General features: G+C 32.6%; 1 protein-coding gene across 1 annotated transcript; it reads right to left on the reverse strand.

The window, feature by feature from the left end:
- Positions 1–11,852: 11,852 nt before the first annotated feature.
- LOC131053140 (uncharacterized) lies at positions 11,853–13,400 on the reverse strand. Its single transcript, XM_059218733.1, has 2 exons — positions 12,800–13,400; positions 11,853–12,406 (listed from the first exon to the last, which is right to left on the reverse strand). Exons 1-2 carry the CDS (start codon positions 13,398–13,400, stop codon positions 11,853–11,855), a joined length of 1,155 nt encoding a protein of 384 aa, XP_059074716.1.
- Between the last annotated feature and the right edge of the window lie 2,846 nt (positions 13,401–16,246).

The following is a 16,246-nucleotide window of genomic DNA, read 5'->3' on the forward strand; positions in this document are numbered from 1 at the left end:
AATTTATTATTATTTGTCTTATAAAAATATTTTTGATTAAGAAAAAAATGGGTTTTATAGAGACCTAAAACCACAAAGTTACAGGCTAACTGAAAATAAACATCCCAATTCCACTAAAATAGAAAGGTTGTCACACCGACAAGAAGGATAGCAGATTGAACAAAAAGATAGCAGAAAGCTAAAACTAGACAAACATTAACCTAAGGACTTTAAAGTCTTTGCAATATCAATTTCAATGATGTTCACCTCTTGAGCTGCCTTCTTCAAGTCATGGAACTCCTAAATGGAAGACTTTGCCTTTCTCTTAAGGTTGGCTTTGGTTCTCTTAGAGGGACAAGATTCCTCTTTCTGGCATTTTTTTGTATCAGCGTCTAGGTCCACGATCAGGGAAACCTGCAGGGATTTATCGAGCTTATCCATCATCAACACCTTCTCTTCTTCAATCCACACTATCCCTTCAGTATTCTGAGGCTTCCCTTTTTCTTTGATTTCATCTAGTTTGCTAGGCATTGCCCTGTTCTTTAAGTTAATGGATTTTATTTCATGAAAACCTCATTAAAAAACCCTAAAGAAATCCAAAACACCATTTCTGGAAATTGCTAGAATATCATCTGGAAATTCTTGATCCATTTTAAAGTAATAATCTTCAAGATTGAGGTGTTTGGAGAATCTCAGCCTATTCTCTCTATCAGTGATAGGGTGAGAAGAGTAATATCCTTTAGAGGGATTAGAGGTATCATAGGAGTCTTTCGACAAGTCATTAGAGTGAGAAACAATCTTCTTCTTAGGAGGAAACAATCTTCTTCTTAGGAGGGGCCCTCACCTTGTTTTTAGCTTTAGAAAAGGTTTTAACAAAGAGATCATTTTTACCTGAATGCTTCCTCAAAGGGGTTTTCTTAGGTGCCTTCTTAGATTTGGGAGTAATAATTTTCTCTTCAAAATCATAATCCCAATCAGTATTGCCCTCAGATAAACTAGTTTCAATATCATAACCTTTTGAGACTAGGGTCGAAATGGGATGAGACAGAGCCAACATGTTAGAGAAGTGCTCATGAATAAGTTGAACGAGACCAACATGGAAGACAGGGTAATTCCTAGGGCTATTATAGTGTTCCTGGAGACAATGTTTTACAGAGCACAACAAGTAGTAGGGAAAATAAATCCTACCCTTATGCCGAAAGTGGTTGGGGAGGATGAAATTGTAGTCATAGACACTGGTAAATCTGCCCTCCATGGTAATGTATTCAATTAAACCCCTGAGCACAACTCTGAAGAGCTTCTTAATGGTGTCAGTCTCAAAATAGTTGTTCAAAATTTTAACAATCGCTTCCCTTTCCTCATCAATTTTTAGAAATTTGATAACTGCTTCGTCAAACATCTTTTTGTCATGAAATAACTTCATCCCCTTTGTAGAAAGGCTTGTTACTTCCCCAAAAAATATTATCATTTATCTTCACTTTTCTCCTGGAGAGATCAATTCCCTCCTCCTTTCAATTTTTGATAAAATACTTCACAATATCAGGGTTAGCACCATAAAGTTTCTCAAGGAAAGGTCTCAGCCCTCCTCTACCAATTTGCATCCAAACCTTATGGTTTTTCTTGTGCTTCTTACAATTTTTTGGCTCCACCCTCTTCTTGCTTAGCCCCATTTTTTCACAAATCGCTTTTCATAGTAGCAGAGCAGATAAAATTAGTAGAAACCCAACAACAAAACCAAGGCACCCACAAAATATGCCACTACTCGCAACTCATAAAGATAATTAAGGCACCACCAATGTATTAAATGCTGAAACAATACCCTTCTCTGATCCACTTAATCATTATTTGAAATGATAACTTTACTATGTGTGACATCATAGTTGAATAAGGATTTGACACCCACTTCTAGTTCATTATAGGTATGACATGTCCACTGGCCAATAAGCTTGGCCGCTTCCTTGGCAAATAATCGACAGCCGCATTAGCTTCCCTAAACGCATTGGAAATTCTAACCTTTTCAAAGTTGTATAAAAAGGGATTTGGAATCATCAATCCAACTTTTTATGGTCCATGAAGGGGGGGAATTTTCTAGAAGTCATTCAATAATTATTTTTGAGTCCCCCTCAATCCATATATTTTTTATGTTCATTTTGCTAGCAAGATCAATGACCTAGAAATATCCTATGGCTTCAGCCACGTGATTGGATTGAGAGCCCAAGGAGAGTGTCACAACTGAAACAAAGTTGTCATAGTGATCTCTTAATACTCTCCCACTCCCATCCGACGCCAGATTACCCTTGGACACCCCATCAAAATTAGCTTTTATCCATCCCCTTGGGGGATGAATCCAACAAACACCTTTGCGATCCTTTTTACTTTGTCTAGAAGCCTTAGAAATATCACCTTTGATATGCCAATCTCTCACCATCTTAAGATCATAGGCTTTATAGACAATGGTCTCCATTTTATCTATATTAGAAGGTATGTTATTTACATTCACCATACTTACTATGTTTATTCTGTCAAACACAATATTTTATGGACCCTCTTTGTCCCTGAATAATCTATTGTTCCACTCCTTCCACACTCCTCAAATAAAAGGGGGCAAAGGTAAAATAACATAACCTTCAAATAGTGGTATTTAAAGATGGGGCAGTCCATTGGAAAAAAATGTCCTCTAATGATCCAAGAAATACCCAAGATAAATTCTTGAGAGAAATTAATCTTCCTTGGATAGAAGTCACATATGGACAGTGGAGGAAGAGATGATTAGCCGATTGTGCAGCTTCCTTTCATAAGTAACACTTGTTGGGGATCTGAAAGCCACACTTGCAAAGATTATCAACCGTCAACAGTTTATTCTGAAGCAAAATCCAAAAGAAGATATTGATCTTAGGAAAAAGGTGTTTGATCTAGGCTTTAGCCCAAATAGGAGGAGGGGCAAAAGAAAAGGATAGCATATAGACAGTCAAAGATACCAAGAAGTAGCCTGAAGGGGTCAGCCTCCAGACTAAAAGGTCCCCCTACTGACTCAATCCAACTTTAATAGCTAATAAAGAAGATTGATTAGGAGCAAGGTCTATGCTAACTTGACAGAGATCCACCCACCCACAATTCCTCCAGTAATCCTTGACATGTATACAAAATAAATTCATGTAGGTATTGACCCAAGCTGAGAAACTCTCATAATAATTTAAGGTCTCCTTCATAATCCATCTGTCTTTCCAAATACTAGCTTGATTCCCATCTCTTATACTCCAACATGTACCCATCTCAATAATTTTCCTTCCTCTAACCATATCATTCTAGAGAGTCGACCCACGAGCTAAAATAGTGGACTCAAGAAAGGATTTAAGAGATCCATTATTGGCCAAAATATTTGCTTTTTAGGATCCTATTCCATTCACTATTAGAAGAAAAGGTTCTCCTAATTTTGTTGGTGAGGAGAGTCTTGTTCATGGTTCTAATTCTCCTAAGACCCATACCTCTAAAATCTTTAGGTCTATAGACTGAATCCCAACCAATAAGCGACATTTTGTTCCTCTCCTCCACTCTTGACAAAAGAAAGTTATTTTGAATTTTTTCAATGGCCTTTGCATATTTAAACGGGATTTTAAAGAGAGTCAATGCATAGATTGGGAGATTCTAGAGAGTAGCTTTAAGAAGTTGAATTTTATATGGTTGACTGAGAAGAGAACCCTTCCAACCAACTATCTTTTTACTAAATTTGTCAATTAGGACATTCCAAAAGGAGTCATGGGGCTTAATACTTAGAGGAAAACCAAGATAAATAAAGGATAAAACTTCAATTCTACATTCAAGAATTCTGGCCATTTTATTCTGCCTAGGCTTTACAGTGTTGAAAAAAACTAAAGAACTTTTTTTCTATTCACCATCAGATTTGAAGCCGACTCATAATCATCAAAGGCCTTTCTCATGTTCCTTTCTTCATCCACTATGGATCTTTTCATTAGAAAGGTATCAGCCACAAACTATTGACACATGAAAACCACACTACTTGAGGAGGGATTTAAACCCATTAAGGAACCCTACTTGACCATCTTTTGCAAGTTTCTACCAAGGAATTCCACCATAATAGTAAAAATAATAGGGGACATGGGATCCCCCTGTCTTATCCCTCTTGAATTCTTAAAGAAATGTGAAGGTGATATATTCACTATGATAGAAATGGAAGCTGTTAAAACAAGTTGACCAATCAACTGGAGGAATCTATTGTTGAAGCCGAAAACCTTCATGATTTTGAGAAGGAAATCCCAATATACACAATCTTAAGCTTTTGATATGTCCAATTTGAGAAGAAACCCATCAGTTTTAGATTTTGTGTGGGAATGGAAATTTTCATGGACTGTGATGATGGAATCAAGGATCTACCTTTCAGGAATGAACCCATTTTGCTGAGGACAGATTAAGGAGGGAAAAATACTCAATAATCTTGAGCTCAAGACCTTAGAGATGATTTTGTAAAAAGAATTACAAAGGCTTATAGGCCTGAATTCTTCAAAGTCTGTAACTCCTAGATCTTTTGGGATGAGAACCAAGAATATAGCATTTATCTCTGTAAGAAGACATCTTGAGCCAAAGAACTCTTTAACAATATCCACCACTTCATTAGCCACTATCTCCCAGAACCATTAAAAAAATAACATAAGAAACCTGGCTAGCCCTGGAGCCTTATTGCCTTCAAAAGAGAAGACAACTGTTTTGATTTATTCCCTTGACAGAATAGACGAGATCATCTTATTATCTTGTTCCTTGACAAGTCTAGGGATGGTGTCTTACCAAAGTGTTAGTTATTGTAGAATATTCATATTTATAATTAAAATATTTATTTTATTACTATTTTCTTTGATGAGAATATTTTAATGTTACATTTTTTTATTAGATATTCCAGTTCTTAATTTATTTTAATACTTCTACTTTTTTTAAAAATTGATTATTTATTAAATTAAAATTTAATTTTAATTATTTATGTCTTTTTATGGAATTACAAATAATAAGTAAAAGGTATTAGAATTAATCTAACTTATATTTTTGTCTTATTAAAATTTTGTTTATTGTAGGGTAATTAAATATTTAAAATTTATTTTAATTTATATAATAAATTAAATTCCAACTTTAAAGCTAAATTAAACATTTAGAACAAGAGAGCAAGAGAGATAACCTAACTATTGATTAGTCATTTCATACTAATAATTTTTAGATAGTTGTGTTATTGAAGAGTTATACTAAGAGTAACATGTCATTTGATTATTATATCCATCTATATCTCTCTCTAGGCTATATGTATCTATGTATCTCTCTCATTGCCCCATGTATCATTCCCATTATATTTATCTTTGTATATCTCCCTCTCCCCCTCTCACTCCCTCTTTTTCTATATCTCTACTTACATGTCCTATTTCTTCCTCTCTCCCTAAGTATATTTATTTATATATTTTTGTCCCTCTATATATATATCTCTATATCTCTTTCACTCACACATATTCCATATTTCTCCTTCCCTATCTCTATCTCTATATCTCTCTCACTTACACAAACACATACTCCCTATTTCTCCCTCTCCCTCTCTATCTCTATCTCTATCTCTATCTCTATCTCTATCTCTATATTTGTTTCTCCATCTCTAGATCTTATACACTCCTCTCTCTCTCTCTCTCTCTCTCTCTCTCTCTCTCTCTCTCTCTCTCTCTCTCTCTCTCTCTCTCTCTCTCTCTCTCTCTCTCTCTCTCTCTCTCTCTCTCTCTCTCTCTCTCTCTCTCTCTCTCTCTCTCTCTCTCTCGCGTCTCTATTTCTCCCCATATCTCCCTCCCTCATTTACCCACTATCATGTCATAGCCCTATCTACCTCTTTATCTCTATCTATATCTCATTTTATGTTCTTATATATCTCTACATCTCTCTATTTCTTTTCTGATATATATGCATCTCTCCCTCTATCGTCTCATGTTTCCCTCACCCTCTTTCCATCTCTATTTGTCTATCCATAGATCTCTTTATTTGTCAATCTCTTTATCTCCCTCCCTCTCCCCCTTTCTCTATATGTCGAACCAAATAACTATATGCATATACAATTTTATTAGTTATCTTAAGTTATATTTAATAATATTATTGAAAATTATAATAGGCCTTTATTAACATTTATTATAGAATATTTCCTTTAAGAAATCTATTTTTACTTTATAGTAATATCTTATAAATAAGAAGGGTGACCATATATCCAAATGCACAATATAACAATCATGCCACTCTAATATGGATGGATAAGAGATCTTCCATGTTAATGCACTATGGGATGTTAAGGACCTAATATCCAAGCATGCCCATGGGATGTTTGGTGTTCTTGCCATGCTCATGAGTTGGGAGGTTTATGCGTGCTCCTAAGTTTGATCAAGGATTATGGATAATCTCCAAGGTAGATTGAGGAATAGAGTGAACCCAAAATATTGTTATGTTAATGGGCTAAGGGGTATAGAGGATCTATAATTAAATCAATGCACACGTGTTTGAGGGTCTTCTCAAGTATGGCACCCTAAGATGGATGGATGAGAAATCCCCACATGGTCTCACAATATAAGTATAACTATCCTTGAGATTATGGTTTTCATATATTTATAATGAATTTCTAGTACAATTAACTATAATAATTTACAATTTAATTAAATTAGTAATTTTGTATATGTTGTATTGAGTTAGATATTAATGATTAATATATTGATTTAAATACTACATTGAATTATTAATATTTGATGTCCTAATATGAGTTTCTAGTGATTAATATTGGGTGTTGGCCCTAAACAAAAAATATTTCAAAAGTGACCTTACTATTGATAGTTTAACTATAAGTTTACATGATTGAAGATAATGAAATTCTCATCTTAATTTAGAATTACTATTTCACAACTAAATTTAGGTAAATCCTAAAACGAGACATTACAATTGGTAAAAAGGCAGCAATATTGCTAGTGTATGAAGTGAGAGATAATATGACATATCTAGCTTTCTTTATTTCTACCAATTCTCTATTTCTATCATTTTCACCTTTTCTGATATAACTTCATCATAATTGCAGAATTCACATCTCAAATATTTTTCAATGGATTATTTTTAGCAACTTCTTATACTTTTTCTTTTATATCAAAATATCTTTCTACATACCACCAATGTTCAACATTTCTCAAATATGCACTAAACATTATTTTGCTAGTTGTACCATCAACATTATTCATTTCATCTTCTTAAGAGATCACAAGTATCATTCATTATACTACTCTACATATATCACAAAAAATATTATTATAATGTTAATCTCCATGCTCTTATCAATATGATATGATTTTCACTTTTCAGTGAATAATAGATTAAATGAAGAGGACATTTACTAACATTGTTTTCGTTGTAGATACTTGGTACTATAACCAAGTATTCACTAACACGCTGTACAAAAGGTCCGTTTTGGAGTCAGAATAGACATAGCCATGTTTTATTCGGTAATATAGAGATAGTACAACAACGAGCGGGGCAACAAGAATATTCATGGTGGGAACTCGAAAAAGGGAAAAGAATCATTAAAAATGGTATAATAGTGGAAGGAAAAACATTGTGTGCGCATAAAAAGTGACGACGAGAAACATAATATCGGTGAAAAATTTATGGGAAATCTAACAATCACTAGCATTTTAATCATCTTGCAAGGTCTCTCCAACAATTAGAACCATTGATTTGTAAAGTGAATTGGAATACTTCATAAAGGGCATGCCTTCAGCATAATTATAACTTTTTTATTTGAATAAAATGATATTTAATTATGAAATATTAATTATAATTCTAATATTAATAATTACTTAAGTTATTTAATGTGACTATTGTTTATTAGAATTAAGTATTTCTCATCTTATCGTATATTTTTTATAATATATATATAAATAGAATTAGACTCAATAATCATTTATTTGATCATAGAATATCATCAGTTCTATGGATTCTAGAATGATACTTTTGGGGGAACGCAATTAGTTCTTCAATGACGTTTGAACTAACTTAGTCTCAAGTCTTATAATTGACAACATATAGAGTAAGGTTTCTTTAATAAAATATATAAAATGTGGTTTGTTTTTTAATGTGCAAAGAGTTTTATTATGTTCTCTTGCTTTTGTATGAGAGCATGGAGGCAAAACAAAGCATTTTCTATTTTATTTATTGTGAAAGATACTAAACTTGGATTTTGACAGAAAAATCTTACATACTAGTTGAATCATCTTGTCCCCAATTTTGCATGACTTGATATAGAGTTAATTGTTGTTCATATATTGTAGAAAGCTAAAACATAATATAGAATATAGTATAATAGATGAAATTTAATGTTCATGAGATATTGAGATTTTAAAAAGAAATGGATGAGGTGTCATTAGCCAATAGAATATTTACTCTTATGAATAAATAAAAGTGTACTTCAAATCTTATAATTTTTAATAAAAATGTTTGTAATATTTACTCTTACATATAACTATTAGTCAATGGACAACTAAATCATAATATAGAATATAGTATAATAGATGAAATTTACTGTTCACAAGATATCAAGATTTAAAAAATAATGGATGAGGTGTCATTAGCCATAGATATTTTCTCCCATGTATAAATAATAGTGTAGTTTAATTTTCATAATTTTTAATATTTTATTTTATATATAAATTATTAGTTAGTATCTCATTTACCATGAGCATCAATAGGACAATATTTGGGTATGCTTAGTTTTCATTTCTTTTCTTGAGATATGTGTTTAATTTCTTACCTTCTAGAAAATTTAATCGTGGATAAAGTTTCCTACCCAATTTTATTCATTGCCCTTACTTTCATTGCTATTTATAATATAACATGAACATTGAACTAAAAATATACATTTTTCTTAAAAACATAATCTTAATTTAATAAAAATAATTTTAGTTATAATTATTGATGAAATAATTTAATTATTTATTTACATAGTGTGAATCAAATCCGTAGAAAATAGATAGTAAATTTTATTATTATGTTTTGAGAAATAAAATTTGTTGAAATTTATATATTATATAAAAGAATCACTTTATTTACATTTTTTTTTGTTGGGTAATAGGCCAAAGTCGATACTTTATCACCTTATTTATAATATTATGAATAGATAATTAAAAAAAATTAAAATGGAAATTTATTTGTTATTATTTCTATATTCTAAATTCATATTTCTTAAGTTTTAAAATTGTGAAAAATATTTTATGGCTATTTGATTGGCCAAAAAAAATTGACACAAATTTCATTCACTACAACAAACACTTTATTACACAAAATTTCCATACATAATCTAGATCAATGGGGTAGCTTCCATAATATAAAGATCTAAATAAATATAAAATGTATGCCCCAGCCATAAGGGGTGCAACAAGGCAGCACAAAGGTGTGTTATAAAAAAAATAAGTTACATATCATAAAAAATATTTTAGAATTAATTTGTTGTGCATAAACGAAGAACTCCTCATGGATAAAATTTAACTTTAGCCTTTTTTTTCCTTTTTGGAAGATGACATTAGTATAATTTGGTGTATTCTTGAAGGAGACCTTTTCGTCTTGACCTATATCTATGCATGCTCAAATGGGGAGGAGGCAACTAAATTTTGATACACCTCATTTAGGGGGGATTTATCCTCATATCCTCTAAACAAACTAGATCAACATGATCATCACCCTTCCTAAATGTCCCATTATGTAGTGATTCTTTTAAACAAGCAACAATAAATGTTGGTAGGATGTGATTGCTTCTCCTTGAGAAAATATTGGATATCTATATAAGAACAATGTAATATGCATCTGAAGTAAAAACCCTTGTACCTTGCACATGTTGTTTATTTTGGGAGAGAAATAGAAGTTCCAAGTGAACAAGTTGGCAAAGGGAGCTAGAAGAGCTTGAAACCATCTTAGGGTAAATTAGATAATGGTTAGATTTGGCATCAATGCACCACATGGGAGTCTTGTGAGAGACCTAAATTGAGGTAATTAATTCCTTTGAAGAAGTAATCATCAATCATATCTATAGAGAGGCAAATCTTATGATAGATCATTTGGAAAATTCATTGTTAGATGGAATTGAATTCAGAATTTTGGGACCGGTTGGAAAACTCTTGTTCTCTCCATGGGTGGTTAGATTTGAAATTTGAGCTTTATTTCTTTGCGGTATAACTATTGGAAAGGGTAAAAATTCTTAGGGATAGATTGTGTCAAGTTTATAATTGGAAGTAGATGCTTGTTCTCAATTTCCCCAAGGGTAGTTGATGTTGAATTTTAGATTCTTATTTCTCTATGTTATAGTTGTTTGATAGGGGTTGAAAAAGATAAGCATTCATAGGAGTAGACAACATTGAATTCCTAATCTAGAAGTATATGTTTGTTCTCAATTTTCCTATGAGCAGTTAATTTTCTTTTTAATTCTTAGTGTCCTAAGTTCTAGCCATTTGATTGGGGTTGAATGTGGTTGGTAGTGTGATTAGAGAAAGTAGGCAAGTAGCTAAGGTGGCCTATTCCCACTTTATGGCCCAACTATCTATTCTTGTCATTAAAACAAAAATAAAACACCATACATAATATGAGGCTTGATAATTATACCTCTTATATTGATATCTTGATCTATTGAGTACATTCCTTATATCTGATTTATACTTTCTATCTTCTATTCACTATTCTTCTATTCCCCTCATCATCTTTTTAACCTCATTGGCAACTACCTACTTATATATCCTATTAGGGATGCAACCCCTAGATGATATCCCTAAGAATAATCTCTTTCCTTAGTTACATATTCAGGAACTGTGTTAACAGATCACACCCTTATCTCTCTAGACCGGTGTTTGTATTCTATTTTTTTATCAACAATAACTATATTTAAACTAAATATAGTTTTCTTCTATATGTAATATTCACATAAATAAGAATGTCCTTTATTTTGATGAACCTATCTATTTGTATGTTTTTATTATAAGTTGCAACCCAAATAAAAGTTAGAACAAGAAAAAATTGTTCCTAACACCTAATATTTGAGCTTATCAATCAAGCTCTATATCAAATTAAAAGAAGTAGAAATGTAAAATATGCTCAATATATTAATTTATGACATAAGGTATGTGAAAAAATAATAATTGCAAGAAAATAAACACAAAAATCATACCACATCTTAGTGATTTGTGCAAAGAAAACCCTTTAAAGAGAAAGATCCCAATCCAAAGAAACTTAATGTGTTATTCAATATCAAATGGTAGAAGAGATTTTTCTAAAATTTTGCTCCCAAACAATACTGAGGATTAAAGAATAAATTGAATTAGAAGAAAATGTCAATCCTCAAAAGATGCCCTTCGATGAGGATTCCTTATTTTCAAGATCTCCTCCTTTATTATGTTCCCTTCTTATCCAAATTTCATTCAATTATTTACACATGACTAATTTGAATCTATTATTTGTCTTTATTTCTTAAAGAATTACAAACATAAGCTAAAATATTGTCATAACATCACATCATTTTATTTATATATCATCATCATACCAAAAACTCATCATCACATAAACACAAACTGAAATCAAATTATTGATAAAAGATGTCCTTGCAATAATCAGTTATCCATATACACATACTATACCCCATCTCTCACGACTATGACAAAATATGAGGACAAAATGCATATTCTCTTACGACTATGACAAAATATGAGAACAAAATTTAAAAGTGGTCTAGGAGCTGGAGGCTATAACAAAACGAATCCCTCTGGATGCCCTTCTGCTCTCCCTTGTGCCTCTCTCAAGCTAACATTCTCCATTGTCAATGCATCCATCCTCTACGGTACTTGTATATCTGATACTCTCATCTGACGAAGTGTATCGAGCTCTCCTCGCAAACGATCTTGCTCTGTTTTGAGTCCATCTATCTTAGCACATAGTTGCTGCATACGATCTTGCTCTTGTTTGAGTCCATCTATCTTAGCACATAGTTTTTGCATCTCTATCTGATAAATTGTATCGAGCTCTCCTAGCACACGATTTTGCTCTACTTTGAGTGAATCTATCTTAGCACATAGTTGTTGCACAGGATGTTGCTCTACTTTGAGTGCATTTATCTCAGCAAATGGTTGTTGCACACGATCTCGCTCTAATTTGAGCGCATAATTCGTAGCACATAGTTGTTGCACCTCTATCTGCATTTGTCTCTCCCTCTCTCGGGCCTGATCAGGTTGGATCTGCAGACTATTCCGTTCTGCTTCAGCTTGGTCTCTCTCAATTAGGGCCACACCTCTCACAAACTCTGCCCTTGCTAATCTCTCATAAAGTTGATCCATCTCTACCATAGCAGCATATATTTTTTCCGTGGCCCTATCGCACTCTGGAGTGTTCGCTGCGAAACACAAACACCAAAAAATGTTAGTTCCATGTATCTCGAATCACAAGAAGCTCTAACTATTTTCTAAACACATACTCATCTATGTTTATGAAAACTCAGCGCGCGCAAAAACATATTTGATTTATGTGATTATTAACAGATGTGACTGTGGTGTAATGACTATCAGGTTAATTCAGCAGTGGTTACATTTAGAATTCTTAAAAAATGTGATCTAATCCTGCCTGAGATATCTAAAAGGAAAAGAAAAGAACATTTCAAGGCAGCCTATAATCTCTGCCAACATTCCGAAAACTAAGAAACCTTTAAGGTTGACCATAACCTAGAAAATTTAATTATCAAACAGTAAATGGCAAACCATAATGCAGTAACTACGAAAGAGAGACTTACCAGTTACTGAAGATGCAGTTCTTGTTGCAGATGCCTCTGAAGACGATAAGGTAAAACGGGGATATGCAGCGGAATTGGTAGTGGAAGTTGGTCCTGATGAAAATGACATCCCAGATGTTGGTACGGTTACAGCAGCACAAGTAGTGGTCTGTGCTAGTGCAGTCCCTTCACCAGATAAAGGAATTGTAATTGTAGGTGCACTGGTGGTTGATGAAGACGAAGCAACAGTGCAAAACGCATTTGATGGTTGCGATACAGAGGAGGATTGAGTTGCTGAGGAAGTGGGCGGATTTCCCAGCTGAGTGTTGGAAGGCGTGGGTGGAGTAAATGCTATGCCCGGAGTGCGGAAAGACAGATCCACATCCAGAGCAGAAGATTGCGAAGGGATTGCAAAGAATGGCGTAGGTGGACAAACCGAAGGGGCGTCGAAGAGAGCCGTAGAAGGGTAAGCCGTAGTGCCGCCGAAGAGAGGCGTAGGCGCGTAACCCGCAGTGGCGATGAAGGGGGCACCAGGGGCGTAAGTCGCAGTGACGCCGGGGAGAGGCGTAGGTGTATCAGCCGCAGTGACTGATACGGGGAATTCAAATCCTCTGTTCGCCATGGCTAAAGTTCAAGTAATGCCGAAAAAGGATTAAAATTGAAAACTGAATCCTTGAACCCTAGGGTTTTGTAAAATAAACAATCTGTTGTTCCTGTAAGCGTGTTACCTGATTTGGTTTGTTAAAGCATTCTCCACTAGGATTTATATGATATCATAGGACACCAGTTGGGTTGGGTAGGATTGGCCGACCATATAGTAATAGAGGATTTATTATTTTATTTTAAAAAAATCTTTAAGATTTCAAGCGGAAACAAATTAACCTTAATTCACAACGTAGGGCTAGTGTATATTTGTGCTAATTATTTATTATAATTTTGCAGTATTGTTAGTTGAAAATTATATTATTTTAATTATATTTGAGTCTTATAAATTATAACTATTTTATTTGAAGAAAATGATATTTAATTATGAAATATTAATTATAATTATAATTTTAATAATATAGTATTAACAAATTATTTAGGTTATTTAGTGTGGCTATTGTTTATTAAATTTAAGTATATCTCATTGTTATCGTATCTATGGCTTGTAGAATGATACTTTGGGGGAAGGCAATTAGTTCTTTAATGACATTTGAACTGGCTTAGTCTCAAGTCTTATAATTGACAACATATATAGTAGGGTTTCTTTTATAAAATATATAAAATGTGAGTTTGTTTTTTAATCTGCAAAGTAGTTTTACTATGTTCTCTTGGTTTTGTATGAGAGCATCGAGGCAAAACAAAGCATTTGGTATTTCATTTATTGAGAAAGATACTAAACTTGGATTTTGACGAAAATCTTACATACTAGTTGAATCATCTTGTCCCCAATTTTGCATCACTTGATATAAACTTAATTGTGGTTCATATATTGTAGAGAGCTAAAACATAATATAGAATATAGTATAATAGATGAAATTTAATGTTCATGGGATTTTGGGATTTTAAAAAGAAATGGATGACATGTCATTAGCCAATAGAATATTTACTCTTATGAATAAATAAAAGTGTACTTCAATTTTTATAATTTTTAATAAAAATGTTTGTAATAGTTACCCTTACATATAACTATTAGTCGACGGACAACTAAATCATAATATAGAATATAATATAATAGATGAAATTTAAGATGAAATAGTTTAATTATTTATTTGCGTAGTGTGAATCAAATCCCTATAAAATAGCTAATAAATTTTATTATGTTTTCAGAAATAAAATATGTAGAAATTTTATATTATATAAAAGAGTCACTTTATTTACATTTTTTTTGGCTGGGTAATGGGTCGAAGCCGATATTTTATCACTTTATATATAATGTTATGAATAGATAATGAAAAAAATTAAAATAGACATATATTTGTTATTATTTCTATAGTCTAAATTCACATTTCTTAAGTTATAAAATTGTGAAAAATATTTTATAGCCATTTGATTGGCCAAAACAATTTGAGACAAATTTCATTAACTACAACAATCACTTTTTTAGACAAAATTTCCATACATAATCTAGATCAATGGGGTAGCTTCTATAATATAAAGATCTAAATAAATATAAAATGTATGCCCTAGCCATAAGGGGTGCAACAAGGCAACACAAAGGTGTGCTATCAAAAAAATAACTTACATATCATAAAAAATATTTTGGAAACAATTTTTTGTGCACAAAAGAAGAACTCCTCATGGATAAAATTTAACTTTAGCATTTTTTTTTTCTTTTTTGGAAGATGACATTAATAGAATTTGGTGTATTCTTGAAGGAGACCTTTTCCTCTTGGCCTATATCCATGTATGCTCAGATTGGGAGGAGAAAACTAAATTTTGATCCACCTCATTTAGGGGGAATTTCTCCTCGTATCCTTTAAAAAAACTAAGTCAACATGATCATCGCCCTTCCTAAATGTCCCATTAAGTAGTGATTCTTTTAAACAAGCAACAGAAAATGTTGGTAGGATGTGATTTCTTCTCCTTGAGAAAAGATTGGATCTCTATATAAGAACAATGTAATATGCATCTCAAGTAAAAATCCTTGCACCTTGCACATGTTGTTTATTTGGGGAGAGAAATAGAAGTTCCAAGTGAACAAGTTGGAAAAGGGAGCTAGAAGAGCTTGAAACCATCTTAGGGTAAACTAGATAATGGTTAGATTTGGCTTCAATGCACCACATGGGAGTCTTGTGAGACACCTAAATACAAAACTTTAACTATTTACATAATGATTTATGATGAATTGTAAAAAAAGCCTCCTACATCTAAATCAACATGATCATCACCCTTCCTAAATGTCCCATTAAGTAGTGATTCTTTTAAACAAGCAACAATAAATGTTGGTAGGAAATGATTGCTTCTCCTTGAGAAAAGATTGGATATCTATATAAGAACAATGTAATATGCATCTCAAGTAAAACCCCTTGCACCTTGTAAATGTTTATTTGGGGAGAGAAATAGAAGTTCCAAGTGATCAAGTTGGTAAAGGGAGCTAGAAGAGCTTGAAACCATCTTAGGGTAAACTAGATAATGGTTAGATTTGGCATCGATGCACCACATGGGAGTCTTGTGAAACACCTAATTATAAAATTTTAACTATTAACATAATGATTTATGATGAATTGTAAAAAAAGCCTCCTACATCTAAAATAATTATTTCCACAATCTACATATTTCCACTAGAGTCTCTTGCCAACTTTCAATGAGATCTCAACTAGGAGGCCCATCGACAAATCCATCTCTACACAAAATCAAGCACACGTGGTGCTTGCGTAATTGATTGGTTCTTTTACAAAACATGTAAAATTACCCAAACCATTTTCAGTCATTCTCAAACAGTTCAAGTCCCAAAAATGGAAGGGAGATCATTTGATATTCATC

Source organism: Cryptomeria japonica, chromosome 4, assembly GCF_030272615.1.
Source record: "Cryptomeria japonica chromosome 4, Sugi_1.0, whole genome shotgun sequence".
NCBI lineage: Eukaryota > Viridiplantae > Streptophyta > Pinopsida > Cupressales > Cupressaceae > Cryptomeria > Cryptomeria japonica.